This window comes from Otolemur garnettii, unplaced genomic scaffold (assembly GCF_000181295.1).
Source record: "Otolemur garnettii isolate 467f Iridium unplaced genomic scaffold, OtoGar3 scaffold00006, whole genome shotgun sequence".
NCBI lineage: Eukaryota > Metazoa > Chordata > Mammalia > Primates > Galagidae > Otolemur > Otolemur garnettii.
Genome location: NW_003852401.1, coordinates 26,261,665 through 26,278,789, shown reverse-complemented (window position 1 = coordinate 26,278,789; position 17,125 = coordinate 26,261,665). Strand labels below are relative to the sequence as shown.

The window sequence follows — 17,125 nt, the reverse complement described above, 5'->3', positions numbered from 1 at the left end:
TTTTTTACTTCTCTGATTCTCTGGTACTCTGAATCTGACGCTTTGACCATGAAAACTACAATTCCTAGCATCCACACCTCCAAGGAATTATTCTGTCTCTATGTGTATCTGTAATATTCTCTTTGTGGGGAGAATCCAAGACATTATTGCCAGGTGCTCTTCATCTCCCAACACCACACAGGATGTTTTCAGTGCTCATGTATTCTGTGAGATGTTTCTGTACATTTATAGAACGATAGTGGAAGGAAAAGGGCAAGGAGAAGCTGGTGGTTCAGATGAGCGAACCCAGGGCAACCTGTGCGTGCCTCCATCATAAGCCACTGCAAGGAAGAAGGAGAGTTCAGATTTCTGTGTGGACACTAATTGTTCAAGGATTTCCAGGAAGGAAAGGATACACACCTTCTTATCTTTATTCAGTGAGTCCCCCTTTGGGGAAGCAAAGTATGGTACATCCTTCTATCCCCAGCTCCCTCTGATCCACAGAGATTCTGTCCAGATTCCGGCATTGAGTTATGTATATAGAGTTTGGATGAGTTCCATTTTTTTCTGTGTCTTCATAGATGGTTTACTAAGAAGTTGGGGGAGGATGCAGTAGGGGTTGTTGGCCAGTTGTTAATTAGTGATTGATTATTTAGCTCTCCTTTATTTTTTTATTTCACGTGCTAAATCACATATGCCTGTTTTGAAAAAAGTCAAGTAACACAGACGTGTCTTAGGTAAAAAGCAAGTCTCATGCCTCACTACCTACCAGCTCCCTGCTCTTCCCTTCAGTTCACCCTTTACTGCACAAAGGTCAGCCACGTAGCCTTCCAGATCTTTTCATGCCTTCACAAATACGTATGGCTATTTGTATTTTTTATGTAAAGATACATTTATTTATGTGTGTACATGCATATGTGCAGATATGTACTTGTTTTTTATTATATGTATAATTTTTATCAATAACATCTTTCGGCTCGGTGCCTGTGGCTCAAGTGGCTAAGGTGCCAGCCACATACACCTAAGGTGGCAGGTTCGAATCCAGCCCAGGCCCGCCAAAAACAACAATGATGGCTGCAACCAAAAAATAGCCGGGCGTTGTGGCCAGCGCCTATGGCCCCAGCTACTTGGGAGGCTGAGGCAGGAGACTTGCTTGAGCCCAGGAGTTGGAGATTGCTGTGAGCTGTGATGTCACGGCACTCTACCCAGAGGGACAGCTTGAGGTTCTGTCTCAAAATAAATAAATAATATCTTTCTGTGTCATGGATATATCCCACTCTTTTGAAATGCTACCTCTCATTCCAAGGGTAAGAGAATGTTTCAAAAGTTATTGAATTTTTCTCTATTGATGGGCATTTTTCATAATCACAAATAATACCACAAATAAAAGCAAACATCTATACGTATTTGCCCTTTCGATGTACGTGGGTATTTCTGAAGGTAGAAATGGAACCAGTGTACATGGTACGTTTTGTTCTTCTCCAGAAATGTTGTGCTAACTTACTGCATTACCAGGCAGGCACGAAATTACACTCTCCCTTCATATTCCTGCCAATGCTGGATGTTAGTGATTAAAATCAAATTCAAATTCATCTGATCTTATTCTAGTTATCATTTTAATCTAGAAGCTACTCCACCTACTTTCTGAATAGAGCTTCCCATCACTGAGTGTCCTTTACTTAGGTCTTCTAAATTTCCCATTAAATACACACTTACTCCTACAGCTGAAGTCCTGCTCTGAGGTATTTGCTTGAGTGAAATGAAAATTTATATTTACATAAAAATCTGTATGCAAATACTTAAAACCTCTTATAGGTGTTCTATTTATAATTGCCACAAGCTACAAACAACTCATATTATATTCAGTGGGGTAATCTATGAACAGACTCTGATAAATCCAAACAATGGGATGCCACTCAGCAATACAATGCAACAAATTACTGATACGTGATATGTGCAGCAACAGGGGTGAATCTCAGATGGGCTAGGCCAAGTGAAAGGAACTGAACAAAAAAGGTAACTCCATGATGCTACTGAGATGACATTCTGGAAAAGGCAAAGCTGTAGAGATAGAAAACAGGTCAGTGATTGCCAGGGCCTTGCAGTAGGAACGAGGCTGATTACAAAAAGGACCCTTGAGAAATTTGGGGGTGGGGTGCTGCAACCATTCTATATCTTAAGTATAGTGTTGGTTACACGCCATATGCGTTTGTCAAAACTCACTGAACTGTACTCTAAAAAAGATGAATTATAATTGTACCTTAAAAGCAATGGATAGACATCTAGGCCTGGCATTAAGTAATGACTCATTAAATGTGAGGTCTATTACTTGGCTAGGGTTTATTATACTATTTTATGGAATGGTGGTTTCTCTGGAGCAGGAGTAAATGGATTCAAATCCTCGCTCCACCACTTGCTAGCTGTATGACCCAAGGCCAATTAATTTATTTCCGTGTGCCTCAATTTTCTTATTAGGAAAATAAGATTTAGAATACCACTTACTCAGAAGTTTTGAATGCAATAAATTAAAATATGTCAAGTACTAAGGAGATTTCTTGACATATGGTCATAATTCAATATATACTAGCTATTATTCATGATGTTTAATAAGTAGTAAATATCCGAAAAAGCACTTACATTAGCATGTCAAATGAATGAAAAAAAACCCTATCCCATATATTTAAATGCACCGTGGGTGGAAGGACCTGTCTTCCTTAATGAAGCCACTTTGCCTTCTAGGGACATGTCTTTGTCATCCAGAATCATGCAGTCAGACGCTGATTTAGTTAGCTCTTTTATTCTCAATTATCTCCTTGCTGATATTACATTTCTCTATAAATATCCAGAGAGAGGCTTTTATGCCCTTGCTCTCTGTGATAATGGCTTTGAATTCCACTTAGGCCGCAGAGGAGTGGAGTAATGGCCACTTGCGTGCCCTCCCACTCTCATTATTCTATAGGGCATTTGCCATTCACATTCTATAATTGAGACCTTTAAATCATACAAATAGTGCTGCCCATGATCGATAGAGGAAAGTTCTAAAACTTCTTTCGAATCTGATAGGGAAAGATTAAACTACTCAGAAACATACAGTACGTTATCTGCTTTGGGGGAAATGTATTTTCTTGCTTGAAATGTTTGTCGGTGTTACTTCAGTTGGAAGATTCCTTGAATGAATTCCATTCTGTCTTTCGGGGCTGCAGCACCAAGTTTCTTGGTGTCCTTCCTCTACGAATAATAGTCCTTTTTCTCTCCATGACTTTGAAAATGACATTGGTTTAATGACAAGGATGGTGCCACGTTGGCTTGTTTATCTCATCTTATTTCCCTATGTTTTGTGCAGATTAATGTTTGATGCTATCCTTTGGGTGACATTAAACATTTTAAATATTATTTCCTCTGTCATTTTCTCTTAATGAACCAAAGAGAGACTAACTTCAGAGTGTTTTTGCTGTTTCAGTAGAGAGCCGAACCCTTAAGTAATTAAACTTGTTTACATACTGTTTATTCTCAGTGTATTATCCGCAGAGACAGTGAAACATTTCACGAGTGTTATGGGCTGCATCATAAAAGCCCTTAGACTTTGCCTCTCATCCAGCGTGATTAAGGTAATTCTGATGGAAGGTCGTGCTCAAGGAGAGCTGGGATATCAAGGAATGGGGTATCATCTGTTTTATTACTCCATATTTTACTCCCAGTGAACTGGTAAACAATTAAAATTCAAACACATCAGTGCATATAATTCAGTTACTCCCCAAAACATCATAAAAATGTCTCCCTGATCAATAATTGCTTATTATGACATGCATTTGTTGTGCTGGCTGTCAAGGTGCTTAGCTGTTTGCTTTCTAAAGTGTGCAAAGCAAGCCAGGCTTGCCAGCCTGTGCAGTAACAAAGAGCAGCCCGCGGTGGGTGTCACTGAAGCCACTCTTGACCTGTTGTTCAGAGTCCTTCCCCACAAATCCAGCCTCACGAAGGCTCAGCCCAGGCTTTGTTACCACAAGCCAGGCTGCCACAGGCCTGGATCCCCTCTTCATACCATTTGGGCTCTGACTTCCCATGCCAGACAGTCCTTTTTAAGAAAAGGAATAAAGTTCTCCTGGGAAGCAATAGTGTCCATTTCATGAAAATGGTTTTTTTTGCAGTTGGCCTGCTTCCCCGTCTTTCTCCCATTTGCTCACAGGCTCAGCAGAAACTTGGCTGTCTTTGACTTGGTCATCATGGTGGCGTAATGAGGCTGGGGTCTCATAGCCGGTGGCACCAGGCCAGTGGTCTCACTACCTTCCCAGTGGTGGTTCCCCCTGTGGCCAGCACTTCTGGAATGAGTCATCTTTTCATGCTTGCCAACCCTTAACTTCTCCTCCACAGCCAGCCTCACCCTCACCCTCACCCTCACTACCATGAGGGAGCTTTACTACTTTCTGAGATCTTGAAATGGGGAGGTAGATGCTAAATCCAGTATGAGAAAGGGGAGAGATGTTTGCGCTAGTTTCAAACACACAATCATGAAAGATGCTAGTCTTTTTAAAAAAACTTTATTCAAATTAATGTGAGGGTACAATTTCTAGGTTACATTGTTCTCACTTCCAGGGTACAGTTCCATTTATAGAAGAGCCCCTCACCCAGGAGGCATGTAATACACCTTCACAATGTGCACCTGCGGTGAGAACCTGCCTCATGACCTTCCTTCCTTCTCCCCCTCCCGCTTCCCTCTACTCCCGAACTGGACTCTCTTAGTGTTTTATTGTTCTTATGAGCATGTAATCATTTATATATTGATTTCATATTAGTATGGAGTACTTTGAATATTTATTTTTCTATGCTTGCGATACTTTACTAGTAAGAATGTATTTCAAGAATGTATTTCCATCCAGGTAAATGTAAAAGATGTCAAGTCACATCTTTTTTTTTTTTTTTTTTTTGCATTTTTTGGCCAGGGCTGGGTTTGAACCTGCCACCTCCAGCATACGGGGCCAGCGCCCTACTCTTTTGGGCCGCCACAGGCACCGCCCAAAGTCTCTGTCATTTTTAATGGTTGAATAACATTCTATGGTATACATATACCACAGTTTGTTGCTCCATTCATGGGTTGATGGGCGCTTAGGTTGCTTCCACAACTTGGCAATTATGAATTGAGCTTCAATAAACATTCTAGTGCAAATGTCTCTGTAGTAAAATGATTTTTGTTCTTCCGGACAGATAACATAGTTCCATTACAGGGTCAAAGGTAAGCTCTACTTATAAATCTTTGAGGATTCTCCATACTTCTCTCCAAAAAGGCTGTATTAGTTTGCGATCCCGCCAGCAATGTAGAAGTGTTCTCTTCTCTCCACATCCACGCCAGCAGAAAGAAGCTAGTCTTAATGCTTTCCACAGCAAAATCCTAAAGGCTGGCCTATCTATCAGGTTAAACTATAAATATTGTGAAGTAAACTTTTAACGTTATCTTATTACTTTTTCAATGCCCATCTGTCATTGGCTGGGGAGTGCAAACATTCTAACAAGATGGAAGGCAGAAGGCAAGCAAGCATCCACTGCATAAAGAAGTCAAATAAAATTCATGGCCCTAAAGTTAAGCATTTTTGAGAAAAAAATTTGATTTTCATTTTTTCATATATAGTATATTAACTTTTTATCATGAATCTTAAAACTGGAGAAAACCTCCAGGCTTTCACCTATGTCCACATTTCACACTGTGAAGAAATAGAAGCATGGGCTCAGTGCCTGTGGCTCAAGTGGCTAAGGCGCCAGCCACGTACACCTAAGGTGGCGGGTTTGAATCCTGCCCAGGCCTGCTAAACAACAATGACGGCTGCAACCAAAAAATAGCCAGGTGTTGTGGTGGGCGCCTGTGGTCCCAGCTACTTGGGAGGAGGAGACAGGAGACTCGCTTGAGCCCAGGAGTTGGAGGTTGCTGTGAGCTGTGATGCCATGGCACTCTACCCAGGGGGACAGCTTGAGGCTCTGTCTCAAAAAACAAACAAACAAACGAACGAACGAAATAGAAGCATGGACAGGGAAGTAACTTGAGGATGTTGGAGGCAGACACAATTCTGTAATTCTCTATATGTGTGTGTGTGTGTGTGTGTTGTTCACTTGTAAGTAAACGCTATTAGAAATAGGTGTATTTTATTAATAAGACAAAAAAATAAAGTTAATGCTTTACATATAGTTTTGGTCACTAAGTTGCCTTTAGCAAGGCTACTTCCTTATTTTTATTTCTGTGACTTAAGAAGGTTTCCTTGTAAACAGCCACGTAATATTGAACCTTTGACATTATTACCTTTTGGAGTATACAGATCCTACAGCACGCAAAGGGCAAATACCAAATGGGAAATTTTAATTTTAATTGACTGTTTGTTTTGATCTTCAAATGAATTCATGTTAGGTGATTTCTTTGGTAATTTTTCCCCTTAAGTCGGATTTTTCAGGAAAAACAAACACGGATTCAGGGTGTTGTCATTCAGGATAGTGTAATCTTAGCCCACAACTTAACATTTGCCTGTAGTTGCTGCTGTTGGAGTTGGTTCCCTCCACCCCCATGTTAGATCACACTCAGCTTTTTGTTTTTTCTTTGAGCCCCAGGTGTCCTCAAACTATGGCTCGTGGGCCACATGCGACCTGTCCGGTATATTTATCTGGCCTGCAGATAAATGCAGTAAACACTCAGTACATTTATCGGGTGTTTTATTCGCTGCTGCCTGTCCTGCTTTGAGCCCCAGGTGTCTTTCAAACTATGGCCCGTGGGCCACATGCGACCTGTCCAGTACATTTATCTGGCCTGCAGATAAATGCAATAAACACCCAGTACATTTATCGGGTGTTTTTGCCACCGCTGCCTGTCCTGCTTAGCAGCCGACTGGTCCCAGGGCCCGCAGTCAGGCCCTGCAGCGGTTGAGGGACAGTGAACTGGCCCCCTGTTTAAAAAGTTTGAGGACCCCGAGAGCCCAAAAGCCAGTGATTTTATGGAATGTCTTTAGGAAACCTGCTCACCCCACACACATACATGTTGCTGCCTAACTGTTCTGTTGTGAGGATCACTTAAGATGCTAGCAGGCTTATAAAATCCCGGGGAAGGATTTCTCTCAAAGAACTCTGTTAATAGAAAACAAATCTTACAAAATAATTTTGCTCACCTGAATTTCTACTCTTTTATACTGATACCATTTGGACACTTGGAACAAGTGGAACCAAAATGATTTTGGTAAATAGTTTAAATCATTGTGACCTCTGAGGACTTGCTTAAAAGAGTCTCCAAAATGCTTTTTGTTCTTTGATGTTGATGAACATTATGCTATTTTAATTTTCGTTTGTTTTGCTGGTGTCTTGGAATCCCAAACCAGACGTTATTCTGGATATTTTTTTAATCCTTCTTAAATGTTTAGTGTTATTTCCTTAATCAGAGTAGATATTATTCATTTACTTCTTCTTTTTTTTTTTCATTTTCTCAATCTGGCCTGCTTTTTACCCAGCCCTAGCAATACAGATTTGGGTCAGGGTAATTCAGATGGCCAGGAGACATCAAAAATGGCTAATTACAGTCGACTTTGACTTGAATTAGTCACCAAGCTGATTTTTTCTCTTTTCTAGGTGGGTTTTTTTTTTTTTTAAATCTCTTTTTGCTCAAAACAAACTGCTTGTCTTTAGCGCACAGTAAAATTCAGGGAGAGAGTCCTGTTCTCCCCATAGACGACACCGGAACGTCTCATTCTTGTTTTTAGTTAATTCAAGCAATTAAAATCTATCAAATATCTGCTCTGTGGTGCCACTGCTCCGTCTGGGATCATTGCTGGTGGCTCTCCTGCGTTTCTGGCTTTACCTGTCTGGCATTTGATCTGCCTGATACATTGTGCCCTCACTTCACGTCCCTTTATCAGCTTGCCCAGTGGTTTTTCTAATAGTCCGGGAAATCGAGCAAAACGGCACGTATCTGTGCAGTGGGCATTGCAGCATGTTTTCTAAGAAGCCTTTCCGTCGTAAAACTGGAGAATCCACATGTTGGTTTCTCGAGTCATCACTGGAGTATCTGTTGCCTTTCTCGGCCGGTCTCACTTCTCCAGTGACAGAGCTAGACGTTCTATTTTAAACCCTTTTCATAGCAGCCCATTTTTTTCAACACAATGTTAATGTTCAAATGGAGTTCATAGGATGGAGAATTCAGAATGTTAGCAAAGAATGTCAGTAGATAAATCATTCATTTCTATTTTTTCCTGAACCATGTCTTGCCTTTTGTGTTCATGATAAAGAACATAAATGTGGAGATTCAATGATTTTTCTCTATTTTTATCTTCAAACGATCTCTCTCTGCTGCTTCTGCACATTGCTAGATTCATTCCAGCCTCTTACACTAGGGTCACAGTTTAGCTTCAGTTTGGAGCCAAATGCCCCACAGCTGAAATGACCGCACCTCCGAAGTGGCATTTTCCCAGGCCATTCCTGCCTTTCATAAGGAGCCAGCCAGGAGGCAAGTTTGTATCTCATTACAACAGAGCCTTGTATTAGGCCTGGTGCATAATTAGATGGGAGGAATTACAAGCGGTCTTCTCTTTGAAAGCTCTCTCAACGCCGTGTCTACACTTAAGCCATTACTTTTACTTTCATCTAATGGTTTTGCCTCTCTCTCCCTCTCTCTTTTTGTCTCCAAATTAAATAATATCCACAATACAAGAAACCAAGGAAGTTCAGAGATTTGCAGCTTTAAAAAGACTGGATCTCGAAAGGATTTTCACAAGACGCTTCAGAAACAGACGTTTGAGTCAGAAACCTTGGAGTGCAATGAACCCACCGCTCAGGTATTTCCCATCAACAAACATGGTTACTGGGTTACTGGGCTGTTCCGCCCAGGGCATGCTGTCAATTTTTAAAAACTAGAATAAAGGTTAGACTCATAGCATGTGTGAGTAGGAGGAACTTTACTATCAGAGTCAGTGATTTTTTTTTTTCAAATTTCTTTATAGCTGCAGAAATCAGCATTCAAACAAAAAGCAAGAAGTTCAGTGATTAAAACAGATAAAAGTGGAGGGGCTCTAACTAGGAGAGAAGGACATCTTGGGCTTCTCCCTAGAGCAATTCCTGTAGAGACTCAGTGGTGCCCCAGGCAGACTGCTCAGAGTTTGGAGGCAGCTCCACACTGAGGCCAGACCACCTGCTTTCTCTTACTGATTCTACCACCTAGTAACTCTACAACCTTAGGCAGGGTAATTAAACTTTCCCCTAAAAAAGAAGGATGATAATACTGTTTATTAATAACTAGCTTGTGAGATTATCTGAGTATTAAAGGCATCAGTCATTATGTGTAAAAGATTTAGAACAATGCCACCTGTGCTTAGTGCAAGGTAAATACTGGCCAGCGTTATTGTTGTTGCCATCATTATTAGTATAAAGTAATTACAGTTTAAAAGTCAGGTTAAAGTATACATATTGTGAAATGAACTTTTGACGCTATTCTGTAACTAATTTTTTCTAGTGCCCATTTGTCCATGGCTTTGGGGTCCATGTAAACAACTCCAGAAAACACTCTAACAAAATGGAAGCCAGAAAACAAAGCAGGCACTCATTTGCATGTAATAGCAAAAGAATGGTAGCCAAATAAATTTCATGTCCCCCAGAGTTAAGCTCTATACACCCATATGCACAGCAAAATTATTACAATAGCCGAAAGGGGGAAGCAACGCAAGTGTCTATCCGCATATAAATGGGTAAACAAAATGGGATTTGGGGAAGGGAGGAATGGGGAGTTATTATTTAATGAGTACAGAATTTCAGCTTTGCAAGGGGAAAAAAGTTATGGAGATGTGTGGTGGCAATGGTTGTACTACAAGGTAAATGTTCTTAATACAACTGAACTGCACACTTAAAAATTATTAAGATGGTAAATTTTATGTTACCATCTTACTGGTAACCATCTGTACTATGTCCTACTGTGATTGATTTTTTGTAAAGTTAGTGCTCTAGTTCAACCTGCCCATTTTATAGATAAGAAACTGAGAAGAACAAATTTGTCCAACTTTGCACAGAACATCTTCTAAACAAGGATAGTTAGCAGCATTCAGATGTCCTCATGACACAGGCATCTCACCATGATGAATCTGATTAGAGGCATATAATACTTATTTTTCAAACAACATGGTCCCTAAAGCCAAGCTAACCACTTAAAACAAACTCCACAGAGGGACCAGCCATCAATTCCAGTGCTGAATAGGACAGGCTTTCGGAGGGATGGAATATTTGTATGCTCTACTTTCAGGAGATGTAAGGGATTTTTCATTGGTAATTTTGCCTAAATTTAGTTTTTTCCTACACAATGACCAATTGTTCCTTGTATTAACCAGGCAGAAGCCACATCAGGTATTTCAACAGAAGTAACTTACACAGGGTACTGATTAAACATGTTTTGGAGGACTGAGAAAAGCAGAAGGGAAAAACTGAGGTCATGCTGAAATCATAACTTCAGGAAACAGCATACCGCCTGGGGTCTAGGACAGTGGTTCTCGAACTTGAGCTTTATCAGAATCCTGGGGTTGGGGGGCTTGTTCCAACACAGGTTACTGGGACCTACCTTCCAGAATTTCTGATTCAGTAGGTCTAGAGTGGGGCCTGGTAATTTCTAATTAGCATTTCTCGAGTGTTGATGATGATACGGTCTCAGGACCACAATTTGAGGAGCACAGGTCTAGGGGAAGAGCTTAGAATTATCAGAACCTAGAAGCTCAGAAGAGGAACCTCATAGCAAGGACTCAAATCTCTGAGAAGCCTGAGAAGGGGGCACTGCCCAGCTGGTGGTATCTCAGGATCTCATAAGAAAGACCTCAGGGAGTCTGGACTTCTGGGAGGAGAGATTGACCAGCTGGTGCTGATACTCTCAGGAAGGTAAGATGAGGATGGATCTGGAAGTTCCAAAAGAATCTGAAGGTAGATGAGAGGAATGGCAAGTCCCTTCTCCCTCCTATAGGTATCCTGTGCCACTGTAGCACCCCCTTTAAACAAACCTACAGGGAGCCACAGGGGAAGCAGAAATATGGTTGGCTGAGTCCCAGACCCAGCATCACAGAGCAGCATATACAAGGGGGCATGTGGAGCTGAGAGATAACAGGTGATGACCAGCCCACATAAAGCACACTCTGTCCGACAGCACACTAACAGAGAACTAGATTAAGTCAGTTGACTGGTTTAAGAGCCCCATTGACCATATGATCCAGCAACCCCACTACTGGGCACACGTCCAAAGGAAAGGAAATCAGTATAGCAAAGAAATATGTGCACTGCCATGTTTATTGCAGCACCATTCACGATGGCCAACATATGGAATCAACCTAAGTGTCTATCGGCGGATGAATGGATCAAGAAAACATGGGATATTTACACAATAGGATGCTATTCAGCCATAAAAAGAATGAAGTCCTGTTATTTACAGCAACATAGATGAGTCTGGAGGATATTGTGCTAAATGAAAAAAGTCAGGCACAGAAAGATAAATATTGCCTGTTCTTACTCAGATGTAGGAGCCAAACAAACCGATGTTGTAGAAGTAAAGAGCAGAATAAAGGCAGCTAGAGGCTGGGAAGGATAGAGAGAGGTTGGGTAATAGATACAAAGCTACAGCTAGAGAAGAGAAATAAGTTCTAGTATTCTCTATAGCGCTGCAGACAGACTATAGTTATTAATGATAATTCATTGTATATCTTCAGATAGCTAGAAGAAAAGATTTTGTATGCTCCCTGCACAAAGAAACGATCATTGTTTGAGGTGACCGATATGCTCATTGCCCCGATTTGATCATTATATGTTGTATCCAGGCATAGAAATATCGCACTGTATGCCAAAATATGTACAAGTATGTGTCAGTTAAATACTTACAATTATTCTGTGTCAATTAAAAACTTTTAAAAGAGCCAAATTGTACAAAAGTTGTGTGTCTTATTTTTTTCTTTTTTTTTTTTTTTTTTTTGCAGTTTTTGGCCGGGGCTGGGTTTTAACCCACCACCTCCGGCATATGGGGCCGGTGCCCTACCCTTTTGAGCCACAGGTGCCGCCCAAAAAAGTTGTGTGTCTTAAAGCGTTAGAATGATATTAATGGTGGAGAGATGCTCAGGCTGCGAGGTGACTGCACCATTTTTCGTTCCACGCTCATTCTTGTGCACATTCTTCATGGGTGAGGCCAAATGCCTGAATTTATATGAGCCAAATCTCTATATGACATGACTCCATGGTACACACACCCAGCAGAATCTCTGTAAGTTGACCACTCATGGGACTGTAGCAAACTGGTCATCATACGGAGGTGGTCAACATAAGGAACTAGGCCTGCTCTGCTGATACGTACCTATGGTACACGTCTGGTCTATGTGGGGAAGTGGTCAATTCTACTGTATTTCACAAAAAACAGATCGTATTGTATAATGTATAACTTCTATAGCTTCATTTTTCATATTAACAATATACTGTGATTATCTTTCTTTTCTGATAAATACATGTTCCTTTTTCTGTAATGGCTACATAACTTTCCATTGTATGAAAGTTCCTAAACCTTTTAAGGCTTCCTCTTTGGGGAGGGAGGTAGTTTCTTTCTATTATTTTGCTATAGCAAATAACATTTCAGAGATGTTCTTATCCTCATATCCTTGCACAACTGTCCAGTCATGTCCTTAGAACAAATTCTTAGAAGTAAAATGTCTGGATTAAAGGATATGAGCATTCTTCAGACTTTTGACATATATAGTATAGCTTGGCATCCTTTTAAATAAACTTGGGAAATTAAACTCATTTTCTCTGAACTCTTATTAATTCTAAGACAAACAAAAGTACATATTACTAATTGGCTCTTCCAGAGACTGGGTCTAGTGGTATGAAAGCTAATTCTTTTTCCTCATCTCTATTCCCTTTATAATCAGCTGCCAGCTGAGACATGGCAGGAGCCAGCAGCTCTCAGCAGAGTCCTTGGAGCTGGCAGAGGAGTTCTCAGAGTAGCCAGAAGTTGACATACCATTGTAGGCATTCCTACAACACAACCTACAGCAAAACTAGGCTGCCTGGAGTCCCTGGTGGGAGAATTGTTTATCTTTATACCAAAAAAGTTGGAAAAGCACTAAAATCCACATGTGGCGTGTGCCCAGGCAGGCTCCAAGGGGGTTGTGCCATGTGACCTGAAGTTCATATGTGTGTACTAAATGGATTCCTGATAGGATCAAGTGTGTTTTCCTTTTTAAGGAGCAGAAACTCATTGAGAAAGTGTCAAAGGCACAAGCACAGAGTCAGAAAGCTGAATTTAAAAAATGAAGCTTTGGGTGGTGCCTGTGGCTCAAAAGGGTAGGGCGCCAGCCCCATATGCCGGAGGTGGCGGGTTAAAACCCAGCCCCGGCCAAAAAAAAAAGAAGCTTATTGAGTAATAGAAATTAAAAGGCCTAAAAATGTATTCCTAATTAAAGTGTTAATACTGATTATTGCTACTTTGGGTAAAAGTTATCTACTCGAGTAGCACTTTTATGAGGCAGATGCCACAAGAAATGAATAGTCTGGAAAAATTATACCCCAGTGTATCCATTTAGTAGAACTTTGAGAATAATATTTTACCATAAACTTTGGAGACGTTGATCAATGACCCACCTACAGTCTTAAAGCATATTGTTACTTGCAGTTACATATTCTTTGCTGGGTCTTTGGTTAGGCGTGTAATTCCCAATTGCCAAGACATTTCTAATGGAATAAAGCACCCCCTTTGTGATGAATTTAAGACTTCTTTTTTCAAACACATCAAGATAAACACAGCTTAAAGTGGACACTGCTTGAATACCAACTGCTCTCCCCTTTTCTTTCCTTTTTCTTTTTGGTGCTTATTCCTATAATGGCTGAAGTTCTGTAGGAAAGTGTTCCCTGCTCCCCTAACTTTGTCATTGGAAACATAACATTCAGCTTTGGAGTTGATGTAAAGTTTAACTTGGAAGGCCTCACAGATCATTTTATTTTCCAATTTCCGAACCCAAGTTCTGCCATGGGGAATAAGAAGGGGACTCTTTATTTCCCAGTCAGGCCCCTTTTCTGTCACACCCTATTCCAGCTCTGTTTTGCTTGAGCGTGAGACACGAGCGTGGTTCATTAAGTGACTTGGCTCCCAACCTCTGGGAAAGAACAAGCCAGCAGCTAACAGGAACACAGGGCTATTTTCAGACTGCTGCTCAGGGCTGGTTTATTGACATCTGACGAGTAACTACCTGCTTCCAGCTGGGAAGGAGACATGGAATTGTAGGATAGTCTAGCCAGGAAGCTAAGACATCATTCTTGTCCAATTCCCAGCTTCTTCAGAAAACTGAGATTCTATAGTCCCAGGTTGAAGCAGTCTGGAGACATCCCAGATTCGTCTGCTCTCATTTGAGACCCGCTGTTTTCTCTCACAGACAGGACCCCGCCACATAAACGTGCTGTGCGACGTGTCTGGGAAAGGCCCCCTCACTGCCTGCGACTTTGACCTCCGCAGCCTGCAGCCTGACCAGCGACTAGAAAACCTCCTGCAACACGTGAGTGCTGAGGACTTTGAGAAGAAAAATGAGGAGGCCCGGAGGACCAATCGGCAGGCCGAGCTCTTTGCCCTTTACCCATCAGTGGACGAGGTGGGTACCCCTGTCTCCATGGTGGAGACCCTCAGAGTCGCGAGGAAGATGTTGTTGTTCATTATTCCTGTCGAGTAGTCCGTGATGTCCGAATGCTTACCTGCATGACTTCTGCCACTGCTTTCCACTAAGGCAGGCCCGTGTCATGGCAGAGACAATTATTGATCGGCATTCACATGGGCTTCTGGTAATGAATGATAACTAGGATGTTCATAGCACTTTACAAAACAGGTTTGCTGATATTATCTCACTTAATCCTCAAAACATTTCACGGGTCTACTTGTAACTAATCCATTGAGACAGATATTCCTTAAAGTTTGAGGTTCTTTAGTGCTTTGTTGTTTTTTAATGGTCTCTGTGCGTAACTAGAGATACCTGCTGTGAAAACAATTTCAGGCTGAAATAATCACAGCCAGCTCCCATGTGCAAGACTTCGAGATGTTGATTGTCTTTGTTTATTGGACTGACCCAGAACAGTGTGACAAGTTAGACTTTTCCTGGGAGTGGAATAAGGATCATTCCTGTAGGAGCCTTTGCCTGGGGATGGAATAAGAAGTGACCATTATCTGAGCCCTCTGTCTGTTTCGGCTCCTTGTATTTTATATGAGGCTCTCAGTTCTCCCTTCTGCATGTCAGGTTACCTATACTTCTCAATCTTGCCAGAACAGGTTACCAGTATGTCTCTGCTCTCCAATTTTATTAACGGTTCTGTTGTAAGAAATGAGATTTAAGGAAACCTTGCATAAAAAATATGCCATCCATCCATGCCTTTAAATATTTGAACCTTGATCCTTGGTTTAAGCAAAACCATCAGGGAGCCTGACATCTCTTATAACTGCCCCCCTCCTTTGATGAGCTCACCACCGGTCAGCATAGAGGATGACAAAGGAAGCAGAAATCATGAGATACGATATCACGTCCACCATGGAAATACTGTCGTGGATGTTGACTGATTCATCATCCAGCACCTCCCTAGAAAAGGAACTAAAGGAAAATTATCCCCAAGTTTTGAGAGGAGAATTATGTGTTCACTGAGGCAACATGCATACTTAAGAGACTCTGCTCTCTTTGTAGCTGACTCTCCTATATACTTACAGTACATTTCTGCTCACCTCTGTTAAATATGGCGGCTTACTGATTGGTGTCCTGAATTTACTCCAACTTTTTTTTTCTTTACTTATCCTTACTTTTTAACTATCTTCATGTTGGCATCTATTTTATTTGCTGTTCTGTCCACAGCCTCAAATCCTCTTCTGAATGAGGCAGATTTACATGAAGTGCTTCACATATATGTGGAATCCAAAACATATCTGTGAATCTCATGGAAACAGAGAGTAGAAAGGTGGTCACCAGTGGCTGTGGTCACCAGTGGCTGTGGTCACCAGTGGCTGTGGGAGATGTTGATCAAAGGATACAAAGTCTCAGCCTGGAGCAATAAGTTTCAGTGACCTATTGCACTGCGTGGTGACCGCAGTTAGTAATAATGTGTATTTTTAAGTTGCTAAAAGAATAGATTTTTCTCAGCCCCCAAACAAACACACATATACACACAAAAGATAAGTTGACAAAGTGATGGATATGTTAATTAACTTAATTTATTTTTTTATGATGCATACATAGACCAAAACATTACATTGTATCCCCTAAATATACACTATTATTTGTCCATTCAAAAGAATAAATTCTAAAAGATATGAATAATGTAGGCAATATTATAATCTCCATTCTTCAGATTAGAAATTAAGAATCTGAGAGGTTAAACAACTTGTTCAAGATTCAACAGATAGGCTCAGTGCCTAGAGCTCAGAGGCTAGGACGCCAGCCACATATACCGGGGCTTGTGGGTTTGAACCTGACCCAGGGCCTGCCAAACAACAATGACAAGTATAACAAAAAATATAGCCGGGCATTGTGGTAGGCACCTGTAGTCCCAGCTACTTGGGAGGCTGAGGCAAGAGAATCCCTTAAGCCCAAGCATTGGAGGTTGCTGTGAGCTGTGACACCATGACACTCTACCGAGGCCACATAGTGAAACTCTATCTCAAAAAAAAAAAAAAAAGGATTCAACAGATAAATTATAAAATTGGGGACTGTAACTCATTGACTCCAGATTTCATATTTGCTTGCTTCCGTATCTATCTACATTTGACTATTTGGTACATTAGCACATAACTGCAATCCAAAGATGAAATTTTTAAAATCATGTCTTACAACTTTCCAGTTTCCTTTCACAACATGAAAACTTTTTATCAGATTTGTGGAGAATTATGAAATCTGATGATTTGACCATGACTCGTCTTCTTCTTCTTCCCAATTCCACGATGGAGATGCTAACATGTAATAAAGGGACCCAAAGTGGATGCCAGAAAAGAGAAAATGTCCAGGGTGGCTCTGCGCCTATAGCTCAACCGGCTAAGGTGCCAGCCACGTACACCTAAGGTGGTGGGTTCAAATCCCCAGCCCGGACCCGCCAAACAACAACGACGGCTGCAACCAAAAAATAGCCGGGCGTTGTGGCGGGCACCTGTGGTCCCAGCTACTTG

General features: G+C 41.2%; 1 protein-coding gene across 1 annotated transcript in view; it reads left to right on the top strand.

The window, feature by feature from the left end:
* The window catches only part of DOCK8 (dedicator of cytokinesis 8), a 217,001-nt gene that overhangs the window by 61,371 nt on the left and 138,505 nt on the right, over positions 1-17,125 (top strand). Inside the window, exons 5-6 of the mRNA XM_012814018.2 lie at positions 8,648-8,771; positions 14,370-14,582. Coding sequence (XP_012669472.2) covers positions 8,648-8,771; positions 14,370-14,582 — 337 coding nt within the window. The remainder of the gene's footprint in view (positions 1-8,647; positions 8,772-14,369; positions 14,583-17,125) is intronic.